General features: G+C 41.9%; 1 protein-coding gene across 4 annotated transcripts in view; it reads right to left on the reverse strand.

Moving 5' to 3' along the window:
• The window catches only part of tle2b (TLE family member 2, transcriptional corepressor b), an 83,084-nt gene that overhangs the window by 33,654 nt on the left and 32,294 nt on the right, over positions 1–17,136 (reverse strand). For all 4 annotated transcript variants that reach the window (XM_040052660.1, XM_040052659.1, XM_040052658.1 and 1 more), the window contains exon 4: positions 13,282–13,326. In XM_040052660.1, coding sequence (XP_039908594.1) covers positions 13,282–13,326 — 45 coding nt within the window. The remainder of the gene's footprint in view (positions 1–13,281; positions 13,327–17,136) is intronic.

Raw genomic sequence — 17,136 nt, forward strand, 5'->3', positions numbered from 1 at the left:
CCTCCTCCCCCTATTTCCTCTTTTTCTCCAAGCAATCAGCCTTCTTCTTTATCTATTCTGCTGGCTCATTTTTCCCCACTTCCACGGTGTCTCTCTTGCTCTCTCCCTCTGTTTTCCCTCGGTGCACTTGGCTCTGCTCTTTTGCTCTCTCTCTGCCCTTCTTCTTATTCTCTCTCATTTCTCTCCCCTTCTTGCTCCATCTCTCTGCCCTGTTTCTCTCTCCCAGAGTCTCCCTCTACCCTCCTATTTTCTCTCCCCTCTCTCTCTCCTCTGGGCAGCGTGCCAGCTCCTCTTCCCTGGCACCCAGCCAGCTCCTTTCCTCCACTTCGCCTCCTCCACCCTTCACTCCCTTCCTCTATCCCCCTTGCCTCTGATTGATGGCCCCACTATTCTGGAAGGAGAGGAAGGGAAACAGAGAAAGAAAGAGGGAGGGGGGCACCAAAACACACAGACACATACACCAAAACGACACACATACGAGCATGCACGCACCCTCGGAATTGTGCATATCGCAACTGCGCCCACAAGTACGCACACAAAAGCCACCGCGAGCATTTGTGCACGCACATACACACGGACCGAGCAACAAGAGCACACAGAAAACCAATCTAAACAGAACAGAGGAGCACGCATACACAGAGCTGTGTGCAGAGCAAGCAGCCTCACAGCATGGGACCGACACCCGCACACTTGCTCCAGCACATACACACAGGCACAGATTCAACCTTCAGTGCAGAACCAATGCGAGATAGGCAGCGGAGCGGGCAGCAGAATCATTTAGAATAAAAAATACAGACAGACAGCTCACTTCGACTTTCTCATGAACACACGTATCCAATCATACATGGAGGTGCCACACAGTACGAAACATGTACTTGCAAAAACTTCACACAAAAGGCACATAGATAATTTCGAGACGCACAGATGCACGGTCCTTACACCCTCTATGCTTCTGAAATACACAAACACACGCACACACACACACACAAGCCTGTGACAATGAGATTCAAAATCTCTGCCTTGCAATTGTGGTTGAAATTTGATAGTTTTCTAGATCTTGCGCTCTCTGACTCTATTATACACTAAGCTATTAGTCATATTCACACTGTGCCAGCTCACCAGCTTGCATTGACAGACTGCATACGGCTTCAAACCCATGTCATCCACAATGCAATCAGACACAAAGTAGCCAGAGTAGCAAAGCTGGCTGCAGAGTATGCACGCATGAAAAGGCATTCAAAGACGTGCGCATCACACACACCGACACCTACATATACGCTAATGAATGTTGCTTTTATGTATCTCGTTGTTTCCGGGTCTGTGAGATGCTGAAACATATGCTCTATGGTGTGGGACACATAGTTTCTTAGATTTAGCCTTTTTATTTTTTCAGCATCTGCTTAACAGTCACTCTATACACGCACCAGCCACTTTATTAGGTATGCCTGTTCAGGTGCTTGTTAGCGCAACTCTTCAATCAGCCAAACTCATGGCAGCAACTCGGTGCATTTAGGATGGGGGAGAAAAGGTGACTTTTAAACATTGCATGGTTGTCGTTGACAGACAGACGTGTGTGAATATTTCAGAAACTGCTGATCTACTGTGATTTTTCTCCACAACTACGTCTAGGGTTTATGAAGAATGGCCAAAACTGAGAAACTATTCAATGAGAAGCAGTTCTTAACTGCCTTGTTGATGTCAGAGGTCAGAGAAGGCAAAAGTAACTGAAACCACCACTTGTTACAACCAGCAGAAGAGCATCTCTGAACCGCCAGCATGTCAAACCTTGAAGCAGATGGGCTACAGCAGCAGAAGACCACAGCAGGTGTCACTTCAGACACCAAAGAGCAGGAACCTGAGGCTACGATTCACACAGGCTCACCAAAATTGGACAACAGAAAATCAGAACAGTCTTGCCAAGACTTATGAGCTTGCCTATAGCAGTATTAGTCAGTATAACAACAATCACTTCACAGACAAACTTTGAATTCGTTTTGCTTGACTTTTCTACTTTACTTAAACTTTAGAGTCTAGCCGTGGTGCTGAAGAAGATCGAATTCAGTACAAAGACACAGCCATGCTTTACACTAAATGTTTATATCAACATGCTAACGTGTTGATGTTTAGCAGCTTAACTTGACAGTACTTAAATTCTTCATCCTTTCATCAATTTGTCTAGTTGCACTTCTGAAGCAAATTTCTTTGCAATTCATTTAAAATCGGTTGAATCATTACCTCCAAAATAACAAATGTCAATCAAAGTTTATTTCTATAGCACATTTAAAAAGGACCAGTGTCCATCAAAGTGCTTCACACAAGTGCCGGAACGCAGGTTACAACGAAAGATAACAAAAACAGTTACAGTTACAGTAACAGTTACAGTTATGTAGCACAAATGCAGACCGGCTGGAAGTCCGAACTAGATTAAACAAGTGAGTTTTTAAGCACGATTTAAATGATTGTATGGATTCGGACGTGCGAACATCGATAGTTCGGTTTGGGTGCGGCGATTGCAAAAGCTCAGTTCCCTCTAGTCTTTCGTCTGGGCCTTGGTTGCACTAAGAGCAGTTGGTTAGAGGATCTGTGCTCTCTTGGGGCGATACAAGTCGATGAGGTCGGTAAGGTAACTAGGCGCAAAGTTATTTAAAAATGTAAAAGTATGCAAAAGGATTTTAAAACGTGAACTTCATGATGAGTGAAAGATAGTGGAACACAGAAATATCATACTTTTATTATTACTTTGGTATTTAAAATCAACGTCTCGCTCATTGTGCTACAAGAATGTCTTTAAACAAAACAACATGAAGCAAACACACCAGAATATGTTATCTATAGTGAAAACTACAACTGTGTCTTCCGAATTTAGCCAGCTTATTTATTCCAGTTCAAGCACAGGTCGCTGGCACAACATACAGCCCTTTCAAATATATATGCACATGTCAAAACACACACAGACACACACACAGAATTATAGGCAATATAGTCTGTGGAGCAACCAGAGATCCTCTGCCAATGTGACAAAGCTATTACGCTAAAAGGCTAGCTCCCTGGGAATTTAATCACATGCTTTTATCTTTCAACTCATCTTTCTTTTTCTTTTTCACTGTGTTTCTTTTTCTCTCAACTTCTACTCTATCATTCCTAAAGGGCTATATCAAACTAGCCAGCTCTCGCTGTCTATGCTTCATTATTCACAAATGAGCTCTGCAACACATGTATACAAAAGCAAACACACACACGGTTTGAAGAGAGAGAGAGAGAGATAAGGAAAGAGAGCGTGAGACATCAAAGCTTTGCACATGCGCGCGCACACACACAGGGCACAGATGCTAACATGTTAAAAGAGGGGACTGCTTATACCACCACTATCAAAGAGAGTCCAAACACAGACGCGCGCACGCACACAGACACACAAACACACAAACAAAGTCATTTGACCTCTCCAAAGCTTGTTTCAGCTGACCCACATATCCAGCCTCATCTTAATCCAGCCCTTCAAATAAAACCACTTTAAATAAAAATCTAACCGCAACCATGGGATTATGCACTGACTGGGTGGTGAAAATGAAAGAAAAAAAATCTGAGGCACAGGAGATTGAAAGAGTGAGACAGAAGAAGGGAAAAAAAGGAGGAAAAGAGAGGGAAGCCCAATCCTATTATGAACCAAAGCGCTGAGATGATATGAAGGCATCTCCTGCTCACACTCTCCCCCCTCTTTTTCTCCTTCTGGTTCACTCTTCCCTCTCCCCATTGAGATGAGGATTCAGGTCACAACTTCAGCCAAATATACCACACACACACACACACACACACGCACGCATGTGTACAAACACATGCATAAAAAGGCCAGACAGCCCGGGCTAATTAGGCTGGAGGATGAGCGCATGCACACAATTTTTTACACGACGCAAGCAGATAAATATTCTCCCGTGTGATCTCTCTCTCCTGCTTGTACTCTCTCTTAATCTTCCTTAGTCCCCATTTCTGTTTTATTCATCTTCTCTGTTTATTTCTCTGCTCAGCCTCTTTCCTGTCTTTTTCTCAGGTTTTCCCACCACTACTCGGCTCGTTTTTTTATTCTTTCACTGCTGAGAAATATAAAATTGTTTACTTTATAACATAACCCGCCACATAAATGGGAGTACAAAAATGACTGGGAAACTCGCTGTTTTCTCTCACACAAAAGCGCGCCTACACACACACACACGCTCGCACACACACACTCCCACACCCTCGGCCTCATATGTGTGGTGGTGAAATGAAAGGAGGGAACAGGAAGGAAGGACAGCCAGCTGCTTCATCTGTCCTCAGGAGTCCACAGGGGAAACAGTCTGGCTGCTGAGCATCCTGACTATCAAACACAGCCTCCTATAATATCCTGCCTGCTCTGTGCACCACACAATCTCTTTAACTAGAATCCTGAAACACTATGTAAAGGCTATATATATATGTATGCATCGCTGATTCTTATAATATGCCATATATAGTGCGGGAATCTGGCATTCTTACCGACGCTGCTCTTTATTGAGGGGAAACGTGTGCTGAAATAACGTAGCGTCCCCTTCGTGCCGAGTATTTATTTCACTGAGTCTCATCCTGAAGTTCAGGAACCAAACTTCGGAAAGATGACTGGAAAGACGCTGGCCGTCGGTCTACTGTGTAATTTTTATATTTTAATAAGTATTTGAGGTTTTAGGTTTGGTTTCCCCAATTCCCAGCTACTAATTTTAAAGCTTTTATCTCACGCTGTTATTATCCTAAATGGCTTAAAATTAGTAACCAGCCAGGGGTTCACTCCAGCTCAAGGACACACTGACACCTTTCACTAATGGGATGCTCTCGCTCACCACTTGGCCACCTTTTCTGCCTCTTAGCCTGTAAAATTATTACAGAGGATATTTCAAAACATATCTGACAGTGGAGGAATTTAATGGCAGGGCCACTTATATGACAGGTATATAATGCAGATTTATTTTTACTTGCTTGTAACATACATGTAGTCACGCAGAAAAGAGGAAGCACCTGTTTTATCCTATAGGATAAAACAGGTTAAAACATTTAGACTTGAAATTATGCTTTCAGTTGACTATAAATGAGACATTTTAGCTGCTTATTTGTTGCTAATAAACACTACTTAGTTAAACTGACCTCAATATTTAATGAGTTTGGTGCAGACGTCTTTTAAAACTGCTGTTAAAGGCTTGCAAACATCACACTGTAGGGTTACACTGCGTCTGAGTGTAACCGGAAAGCAAAATACATGTATTTGTAAGAAAAAGACGAGTTGGTAAATGCATGTGTTCTGCCATGAAAGCAATGTATTGTATGCACCATTATAAAAATTCAGCTGTGACCCGGCTTTTAACTTCACACTTTCCTCCAATTTCCTGCTGTTTAATCCCTAATTAACTGCCCTTGCTGCCCAGTAGCCTTATGTCGTAGCATCGCGTTCTATCAGGCTGTTTAAATGCAAACAAATAAGCAGTTTCAACCCCAGCTTCCCAGTGTGAATAATTTTTCAAACGTCAAACTGGTTAAAATTGTTGTCACGGCTCAGTGTTGATCCCTATGTAAAAATCACGGATTTCAATCAGCCGACCACGCAAGCTTGACTCATAAAGGCTGCTATTTGCTTCCTTAGGATATTGATTTCTAAATAAATCAGGCAGACATTTATACACACCTAAAAGCAGCGATCATTGTACATGCATAATCATAATGAATTAACGAGATCAAGTCTCCCAAATTGGAGTCAAAGGCAGGATTTTCCTGTTTCCAGTGATAAGATTGTGGAGTGACTGTTAGGGAGGAGAGCGGCTACATGATGCAACATAAGCTTAGGCCATGTGCGTTTCATCCACTCCTGCTTCCTTTCCAGGTATAATTTAGACACTAATGTGTGGAGTTTATTTTTGTTAGGAAGGAGGTGACGATATAGAGGCAGTCTAAGGCTGAATCCTGGAAGTCATCTGAGCTTCTTTTTTTTTTTGCGAGGCACTGTCAGATCCCGATCCAGTCATACAGAAACACTTACCCAGGCAGTTACTGAAATGCTGCCACAGCCCCTGCAGACCCCCTGGGTTTTCAAGGGGACAGAACCCCGGCAAAGAAGCAATAGAGCCTACTGCTGAAATCGCATATTACCACTGAAACTGTGAGGATGCACCGTTCAACGCTAGAGGAAAGATACATGAATATGTTGTCATTTTCAACCCCCAAAATAGTCTCAGTTAGCCAGCTTATAGTGCAGAAGATGCAGTCTGTTTAGGAGGCGGGGCGTTTCTCTGCGCCTAGCACCATCGACCACCTATGTAAGTATCACAGGTTTACTGGCATTTCAGTGATACACTCCTGTATACACCTCAGCATACCAGCACGCAAAGATTGATGTGCTTTATGTTCGAGTTGCACAGCTAATCTTTGTGCCACTTTACATTACAGCTTCTTCAACAATTAATGATCCGTCAAATAGACGGTTTCACTCACTGGTTGATTAGAATTCTGGTCTTTGCAGACATTTTGACTCAGCATAGCGGGGAAAGGACTGGTGAAATTAATGATGGCTGAGTTCCAGTAGGAGTTCCAGTAAGTCATTATAGTGACAATCACAGGAACTTCTCCAAGTGAACTGTTAAGACAAACATCTGCCGTGACTGGTTATGAGTAAGGGGAGAGAGGCAGGACAAAGACACACAAGACATTTTTACAGCTAATCTCAAAAGTAGAGAGGGCGTCTGTCTCCCGTTACTTACATCCCATCCTGTAAATCATATAAGATGGGATGCAAGTATCATCTTGTGTTCAAGTCAGTCATTTTTGATGAACAATGAATTGAAGGAACAATAGTATATTGCTTGTGAAATGGTGGCGTGTCACGTTACTGCCAGTATTGCTCTTTTTCTCTTCGGTTCAGTTCAAATACACGACATCCGTTCAAAATGACACTTTTATCGACTGAGACTGTGTCTGTCCAGGTTGTTCTCGTGACCTATTTTAGTAAATATTTGTATTCGCGTCATCATAATCAAACCGTGAACTTCTAACCTGTGAAGCTTTTTGTCCGCTAAGTACCGATAATGTGTGTAATGCTCACCGTAGTTATGAATCTTAAGCTGCTGGTTAGTTCTGCTGCGATTGTCTTTTTGCTACAGCAAACAAGTATTGGCTCTATCTTATTAACCTCCTGCCTTTCACATTTTCACAGTCTCCCGGACTGCACTGTGCTCTTGTGGGAAACGAGTCTAACACAGCTTCCATCCCACCAACTTATCAATCTGCTTCCAGAATTAAGCATCAATACAAAACAGGTTTCAGTCTGTTCAAAACACATCTCAAGACATGCAGCACACCATTGCATCTGTAAGCTTCCCTCTGCCAACAACTCTGAGCTCACAGTTTATGGATGAATTACAAAATATACTGAATATACATGTTGTGCACAGCAGGGGATACAGGCAATAACTACTCAAGCCCCAAAAGTGCTATATCAATGAATACAGAATAACCACGGAGAGCAGCGTAAAGTCCCCACAGCCTCCCTCGATCCTCCTGGGGATACAGCTAGTATATATATATGATATGATAATGGAAGTGAGATAATGTGATGGTGTGCGTGTGTGCATGCATGTCAGTGTATCCATACAGCCTAAGAGAAGGAGGAGGGAGATGCTACCATCGGAGCAGAAAGAAAGAACGAGGAAGAGAGTGAAAGAAAGAAGCGCAGAGATAAAAAAAGCGGTGTGAAATTTAAAGAAATGTGAAAATTAAATTGTAAAAGAACAGAAAAGAGAGAGATGAGGGGAGAAAAAAAAATCAAAAGAGACTCAAAGGAAGGGTAGAAAGGCAAGAGATGACTGTTACAGCTCAATTAATGCCAGGACATGAGATGGCCCTGCCACAGATAATGACAGAGCGTGCGCTGGAGAAAGAGAAAGAGAGAGGCAATAGCAGTGATCTCGACAGGATGTTAGGAGGAAGCTGGAGGGTGGGTGGGGGTGTGTGGAGAGGAAATAAGAGCAGATACTGTTAAATCTATTCATGATTCATTATTTCGTGCTGCAGCTCAAAGCTCCCCTCCCTCTCTTGATGTCTCTGTTTCTCTCTATGTCTCCCTATTTCTGCTCTCCCCCTTTTTTTCTTTCCCATTCCCCCCATTGCTCTCATTTTCATCTCCGTCGCTCCCCCTCCCCTCGTCTATTCTATGAGGTCTTTATCTGTCTTTTCTGAGGCTCCATCCTTCCTGTTTACCCTCTCCTCTTTCATCCGTTCAATTAATCTCTCTCTCCTATTCTCCTTCTCATCACTGCTCTCACACTTTTTCCAACATCGGCTCTCCCTGCCATTTTTTTAAAGTTTCCCTATCTCCCATACTCTGACAGTCTTTTTCTACGTGCACTTGTACTTTTATGTCTTCAGTCCCCAATTTTATAAATGATCTTACTTTTTCAAACTCTTCCACTCACTTTTATAGCCCTTCTCCCTTTGTAACATCCTCCACAACCTCTCGTCCTGTGCAATGACTGTGTCCACTTTCTTTTCTCTCAAAAACTCTTACATCTTCTCTCTTTTTGATGCCATTTTTCTTCCCTAATTTTCCGTGCTAGACCACTTTCCCTTCCACCACCTTCTTTTTATTCTATTTCTGTCAAATTGGGCTTCTCTGTTTCCTTTTCTACTCGTGATACCGTGCGTACTCTTTTGCTATCTGCTTCACATTTCCTCTCACGCCGATTCTCCTACATCTTATCCCATCCCTTTTAACCGCCCTCCTCCTTCTTTCTGCACATATGCACTTCTCCTTCCCGCTGCTCAATCATAAATTGTTTCCACCTTTCCTCGCTCTCATATTCTGGCTGCTAGCTCTTCTCGCAGCCTCGTTCGCTGGTTCCTGACACCAGACCGCTTCTTCTTCATTACTTTCTCTCTTTTTCACTCTCATATGCCCCACTCCGGCTCTTTGGTCTCCTCCTGTCATTCTATCTTTTCTTCCCATCTCTCCTTCCACTCCTCCTATTTTCCTCACTCACTTCTCCTTTGGTCTCTCTTTGTCATCCTCCCCACCTATCATCCTCCTCCTCGCCCTCCTCCTCTCTCTTCATCTCTCAGAGGTGCAGCCAGCACCGAGTCCATTTCTTCTTTTTTGGCGACAAAAGCTGACAGTCCAGTTCTGCCTGGCTTTTGCTGCCAGCCACATTTCTCTCTCCCCACTCGCTCTGCCTCTCTTTATCTATTCTCCCTTCCTGCTGAGTAATAGTTTCCCTTTTTGTGATTAACATAAAACTTTCACTGCGTTTCGTTTGGTTTACCCAAAATACATTTAAAAGGGGGGTAGCATTAAATGTCAAGGAAAGCAAAGATAATTGCATTTCAGTGGTTGGCTTTATTTGTTTCAAGTATTATTATTTAAATATTTAATTCCCCAGTTGGACTAATAAAAGCTGACATATCATTATATCATTCTCTATCCTACTGTAGTTCGAATTGTTCCTCTATGAAATAAATGGTTGCTAACACAAAACCTTCACAGTACTGCGATCTCTTTCAACTCTAGTCCCCCTTCTTGTTTTTTTTTTCATCTCTTGCAGTCTTCCACTCTTTCTGATCGTTGCTCCTCAGTAGTTGTGCCATGTAGTAGTGTCCACTGTAAGGCTGAGGAAGGGTAGAAAGAAATATGCTAAATTTTGGAAGACTATGCATGTTAGAGCGTACTTGGGAAAGAGACTTAACCTCAAATTGCCCCCAGTGCATCCATTAAACTTTTTATATTTGAAAGCAGAAATTGTGCACTGGAAAAACAGATAATGTATGATAGCAGACCAGAATAATGATTTTTAATGAAGATGTGGAGGCTGGATTTGAATTAGCATGAAGGTGCCTCACAAGCATGTTACATAATGTCTTAAATATCACTAATCTAAGTACGTATCTGATATGCAGACTGTAGGCCTAAAAAAATCGATAGCTTCATTTCTGTGTTACAGTTTTAAAAAATGGGCAGTCTCACCTACCGCAAACACTGAATAGGCTGCTGAAGTATAACTGTAGTTTTCAAAAACACTACAACATAAGAGGCAATCCACAACACATCCTTACTTCACCAAAGGAAAGAGACGTATTGTGCTGCACTCTGTTCGCTCACAACGTGATTTAAGAGGAAGTTCTAGTGCGACAACAGAATGCGATGCAGTGTTTTTGATGGATGCTTTACACAAAGATCTCGACTCAAATTAATACAGCTGATTCAGATCAATCGATACATATGCCCCGTTTGCCCCTAAACATGTGTTTTCTCTTTGCTAACGACACCCAGCAGAGGATTTGGAGCACATATGTACACAGTACTCAACATGTGGAGCCATTGTTGGATGTCTTTGCGCTATAATTGCCTTGATGGCTAAATGACACGATGATTACGAGGTTGAAGTGCAGAGGCTTTCATTTAAAGGCGTTTTGGAGATTATTTCAAACAATGAGCTTCCTTCTGAAAGGCTATAACAGGCAGGTTGAGAGCCCATTGTGAAACGTGAAAATAATAAACCCCTCTTGTCTTTTCTTCCATGACAGTGTCTAAGTCAGAGAGCGAGGGAGAGAGTTAGCATGACGCAGATAGATTGATAGATATGCAGAGAGGGAGGTGGGGGGGAAAATGCAGGCTTCTTAAAGGAAATGTCTTTAAGGTGGATAATCACGGATAATAATTCTGTCAACACGGAGAAAAAAAAACAGCTTTCAGGTCTCAACGTCTGTCCGTCTGCCAAGACATTTATCTCACTGTCTGCACGTCTTTCTACGTGCGGTTTGACTGTTGTTCTCTCCTGTAACGTGACACAGACAGCAAATTAGCAGCAAGTGTGGGAATTCAAGCAGTCACTGGCTCCTGAGAGCGCACACTGCTCATTAGACACGTCTTCATACAGGAACACCCAGTCTCAGCAAGGACAAGTGGAAACGCTGCACAATTTACACCGACCTTCCTTTACTACTCTCTACATGGTATTCTTTACAGCGCCGTAGGAGAACCATGGGGAATGATTTTTACACCCTGATCATATCACATGCTGCAGATTATAGCTAATCCTTATTGAGCTAGTGTCACCTGTCTTCAATCTGTCAGTACCAGTTTTGTATAACATACATTCATCATTGCTAAGGTCACCGTTTTGTGCCGGTCAGCTGTCTCTCACGAGTAATTATATCTTCTTTCATTTGCACACATTATTCTTCGTTTTACTTTATAATGACCAAGCAAAACATGCACACAAATACACATTCATAGTTTATCATAATTTTGAGATAAACGATGACTTTTTCATTCATACAGAGATTGCAGCGCTTGCTTTTGATGCATGCACAGGTATATTGAGTATTCCATCAATTTTCCAATGAATCAAGTGATCTCATAAAATACTTTTGTCTTATTCATGAGCGACACTAGTTATTAGTTAGTCAAAGAGGAAAAAATGAAGCACTCACTGGTTTTCATTTCAGAAACTGCAATGTGTCCAACATCTGTCCACAAATACTAAACTCTTTCGTTGTATTTAATTGCCATATTAAAATCTTTTTTTTAAAGAAAACTTTTTTTAAAAACGCAAAAATAAATAAACAATCACAAGTACAGTGATGTTAAATAGAATAGTTATACATAGGACCGACACAAAGCCATAAAATAAAATACTGACAATATTTATACGTAGAGTTGGTGTATGTTCATGTGTATGTGTTTCCTAGATTTTATATTAACTACATGTGCAAAAGTAATGTTACTAAAGCCTTAAAATAAACACGGTCTAGTACACCCCATGCCCCCCTTCAGGCTCACCCCTGCATACTGCAGTGATAGTAGGACCCCTGATATCAGCCTTGTGTGTAAACACTGTGTGTGCAGACGGACACGTTAAACTGTTACACAGTGAGAACTGAGCGCTGCAGAGTCGCGGTTTTAAAGTATCAAAGCAAAACTTTTAAGTTATTAAGTTACTCGATGAATCGCTGCAGCTCCAAACTGAAATGTTGGGCAGTGACCTTTACTAAAATTTCAGCCTTTTGAAACAACTTGCTACTTTTGGGCTGATTATTAGTCTTCATAAATGAGGAGGAAAAACTGGGATCACTCCGTCTATGGAGCCTGTCAGTAACCATAGAGCGAAAAATCTTTCAAGGCCACTTTTTACTCATTTACTAGTGACAGAGCAGCTGTGAGGTTCTGAAATTAAACTCCAACATGGCCGTGGAGTATTTGAACTCTTAATCAAATTATTGAACTTTATTAATGCATATTTCACTCCTTCTACTGCAGCCAGTCTGAATCCAGCAGCTGGGTTTTCTATAACCGTGCTGCACCATTATAGTCCTTTGTGGAGTTAAAACACAAGGAAGAGCATAACTAACATCATATGCCTTATAAATGATACCCAGCTAAATTTTCTTATTCATAACCTATCTACAGAAACACAGCTGGGAGCTACATATATTTAGTTATTGCTTTCATTGCAGTTTTAAAGAGCAATAATAGTAGTAGGAGAAAAAGATAAACGGATAAAAGGTTTCGCTTGGTTTGGGTGTTTTTTGCAAACTGACTCTGACAGTAGGTCAGCTGGATGAGGCTTATTGAAATTTCTACGTGCGACCCCAGCAGGACAAATTTACGTGGACCATCTGCAAAGAGCCCCGAGATAATACAAAAATGTCCGATATCTTCAGTCAGAGTAGCGTCAGCATAATCACTTCACAAACACTTGACTGTAGCTTGCTGTGTGCTTTACTACTCTAGGAAACAGACGGTGCTTGTATTTTAACAACTCTGTACTAAGTAGCAGGCAGAGTTCACCTAATGCTTTGGGGAGAAAGGCTAATCTGCTGTGCAGGCTCTCCATTTACAAGCACACGAATAAACCAAAGCGTGTGCACAAAATCATTTAAAATACGGGAACAAATTAACCAAGATGTGTGAACACACTCCTAACCACAAAATACCCCAATGCCTTCCACATATATACATTATCAGAATACTAATATCATGCAAAAATTCAGTCAAGAGAAATATTTGTGTGTATTTATATGCAAAGTACATTTTGAAGTGGTGGTGGTACGCATTAACCAGCATTACAACCATACATTTAACCAATAAGTGTCCTATTTGTTTGCATACATAGAGGTCGCAAGAAAATACAGTTTAAACCCAGCCACATTACTCTGTACACATATGCACGGCAACCAAACACACAGCAACAACCTGGAGGTTGGAAGAAATCCAATCATACTACATGCAGAGTTTCTTACCTGCTTGTGCATCTCAATGTTGAGACCGTAGGACATCTCATAGTACTGCGGAGACACACACACAGAGACACACGGAGCTTTGTTAGCATTTTATTCACAGCCCACGTTAACATTCATTCTTACACAAAATCTCCCATTGAACAGCTGTTGCTCGGCACAGCCGCATATGCTGCTGTTTGTCACCGCGGTTTTAACGACAGAAAGAAAACGAGCGCGCCAAAAGACGGAAAAGATGAAGAGCGCGCATGGGATGCACAACAAGTGCGTGTCTGTCTACGTGGAGGTAATGAGATATTTTTGTCTCAGTGCTACACGAGCATTTGTATGTGCGCGCGTGTCGTGCGTGTGTCAGGGTTTCTTCCTTTTAACAGTTTGACTATTTGTGCACAGCTGCCAAATGAGCATGACATTATGAGTGTGCTTGTGTGTGTTAACTGCATGTTGTTTTCTCTCACCGTTTGTGTGGATGTTGGTTTTATGCGCACGAACAGCTATGCGTTGTATCCAAATAATAAGACTCTGTGAATGCTTACTGTGAACATATTGTGCTCGGTGTGTGCATAGTCTGTGTGTCAAATACTCTACAGGCACAAAATCTCTTTCCACACCTAGGATTACCATGAAATATCTGTCCGGGTATTTTAAGTAAAAAACATCTGGCAATGCATGGCGTAAATGCACGCACAACACAATGCAACTGGATTGCTACAACCTTGGCCAAACCACATCTAGAAGCTGGTATTGTGAGCACACAGGTGAGGTGTAAATGCAGACAGTGTGGCCACGAGAAAAAAAAATGAATGTACGCCTTCTTCCTGCTTTTTGCTCATTTCAAAGGCCCTTTTTTAACAGAGAAAAACAGGAGCCCGCAAAGCGTCACTGCTTCCCTTGATGTGGGACACAAGATGTAACGCCTCCAATCAGATGTCATTATCCAGCTAAAAGCTTAAGCTATCGAACTGATTAATGATGGATTCAGCTGACTGTCAATCATTTGCAATATTTTAATGATTAAATAACTTGTGTCTTCTGCATTTATATGCAAATATATGCATCGTTTTACTCCGTTTTCTGGACTAAATGACTTATTATTTAACTAACAGACCGACTACCATAGAACCTATTATCAGCTTTAGCCGTGTTGTGCATAATGTGCACATATCACATCAAAACAAGATCTAAAGAGGTCAATAACACAACATATCAATACCAGCGCATGTCAGGCTCCTGTCCTGAGTGAGTATGTTTTGTGTTCCTTTGTATGTTTGACACAATACCTGCGCCTCTTCTTATTAAATGCCGTGTGCTATCACCACTGCATGTGTTCCCTTCCTAAATATGTGTCTCTCTCTCCTCTGTGTGTTTCTGTGTGTACATCAGTAATGTTCTGTAATGGTGTTGGCGGCGAGCGGCACACAGACAGCGAGGATCCGTCATGGTGACAAAGGCATCCTCTGCCGGTGGATGAGCAACGCTCTGACTGATGAGAGTGAGACACGGCTCTCTCTCTCCCCCCCCACTCTCGGTATTCTCTTGCTCATTTTCACTCGATCGCTCTCTCTTCTCTCCATTTATTCCCCGCCTCATTCGGTCCCTCCCTCTCACTCCAATCTCTATCTTTTAAGGGGTTGTCAGTCCATCTTTTCTCTCATGCTGCTCTCTACTTATTCCCTTCCCTTTTTTTTCCTAGCTGTCAGATGTTCTTTCACTCTCCATTTCAGTGTATTTTTCTATTTCCTGTCTCATTTTACTGAACTCTGTATCTTTGCCTTTATCTGTCTTTACCCATGGACTCACCTATCCATCTCGAATTCAAATTACGTACTCGGAAAATGTAAAGAAGAATAAGAACAGTGTTTTAAAAAGCAAGCAGTTTTTGCATTACTACAATATATTTACAATATTGCAGGGTCACATACTAGCGTACTGCAAGAACGACTAAAGATCAAAAGCAAAAGGAGGACTTTTGAAGAAGCTCGGTACAGTTTCCCTGGTTTTCCCCTCAGGTAGTGACATGCTGTGGCACATTTTGCTGCTTCGGTGTGTCAGTATTTCCGTCATTAAGCTTTTCGTCTGTGCATGTGTGAAATTCTTGGTATTTTTGCTCTAGTTCAGAAATGAGTGGCCACCTTTATAAATAAAGAATTTACCTTTTCATTTATATAAAAGTGATTCCATTCCATAAAATATAGCTATTATTTGGGGAAAAGACACCACTGTGAGTTGACAGATCGTCCTTAATCAAGGCATAGAAAATCACATTGGCACATCAGTACAATTTACCCATCAGGGCCTCTAGTGGCTGTATGAATTATTACTGGCTTGCCAGGAACGATGGCAGACACAGAGTGACATCATTACTGTAAAACATCTTAGAAAGAAGGTTGAAATGGATTTTTTTTTTTAAACTGCAGGAGTCGAGATCACCATAAGTCATCTTTGTGCCCCACCACGACCAAACCTGACTCCCTCTGTTGTCACTCTTTTGTCCCGTCTCTCCTTTGTCACCTTCTTCCTCCCTTGCATCCTCTCTCGCTCTCAGCTGCCAAAGCCTTTTCTGTTTTTCTGGCCAATTATCCTTTTCGTTCATTTCTCTGACCTTCTTTCCCTCTCCCCATTACACTCTTTTATCCCTCCCCCCTTGTTTTATCTATCTGCCGTATCATTTTTGTTTCCGTCCCTTACACTCTCTTAGCCTTTCTTTCCCCCTTTTAGTAATTTCTATCAATCATCCCTCTCCTTTATGTTCTCGCCCCGCTTCATGCTCTCGCGCTCTATTGCCATTTTCTACTTGGCTCCCTTGCTTTGTGTATTTTGTCCGCTCTCGTCCTTGTTGAGTGCTATATCTACATTTTCTCCTTTCTCTCCCTCTGTCGAGCTCACCTCCGCTGTGTATTTAGTTCTCTGTTCTTTCCATTTCTGGCCAAAAAAAAGGAAAGAAAAAAGAAGAAGTCATGTGCACAAAAGCAGATGCAATCTTGCGATCGCGTTCACCTGTGAAAATGCAAACAAACTTTGCTGAAAGCAAATGCACACAAACACATGTGAGTAGGTCTTTGCATGAAGGTGTCTCCCTTTCCAGCCCCTCTCAACATAAAGGACATGTGACATCTCTCTTTGTTCTCCCCCTCTCTCCATCTATCCTCAGCTTCTCTCTTCTCCATCATTACACCTCCCCTCAGCTCATCCCATCGTTTTAACTCGATTCCTGTCTGTCTCTCTTTATTAATTCTCCCTCCATCGCTGCCATCAGCCTCACTACCTGTCATTACTCTTTCCTTCCCTCCTCTCTTACATCTTCCTCTTTTACAAAAAAAAGTAGTAATCAACATTTTTCCCATTACACAAATAGCTGAGTGCTACAACTGGGGCTCCTATATTTGAATACAACCTTGCCAGATCACTTCAGCAGCCGACCTTTGCAAGGACACTCCAGTCTGGACTTATACGAAGCAGCTGATTGTACAGTTGTACGTTATGCAAAAGGCAGGGTACCCATGTGCAAACGGCCTACAGTAAAGTGGAAAAAATAAATAAAGGCAGCCACAGCTAACGGACATTAAAAATGAGCCTTTAATGACAGGGAAAGTTCAGAGCTCGATAAACTCTCTCACATTTAAAACTTTGAAATCAAGCTAACCTGCAGCTTTTCCACTGTAGCAGGAGAACTGAGATCAAGAAAAAGTTATAGATAAAACTGGGCAGAAGCAAAATCCTGCAGTGGAACAGCACAAAGCAGAAATCTGTGCAAATAGTATATCTTCCGGGATGAAATGAGGAATTATTGTTGTGCTCATTAAGAGGTCTTTATGTCTTACCACAGGCCCTATGATAAACAATTTAGTTATGTAGGGT

This window comes from Simochromis diagramma, unplaced genomic scaffold (genome assembly GCF_900408965.1).
Source record: "Simochromis diagramma unplaced genomic scaffold, fSimDia1.1 OVJJ01000419.1, whole genome shotgun sequence".
NCBI classification, from domain to species: Eukaryota; Metazoa; Chordata; class Actinopteri; order Cichliformes; family Cichlidae; genus Simochromis; species Simochromis diagramma.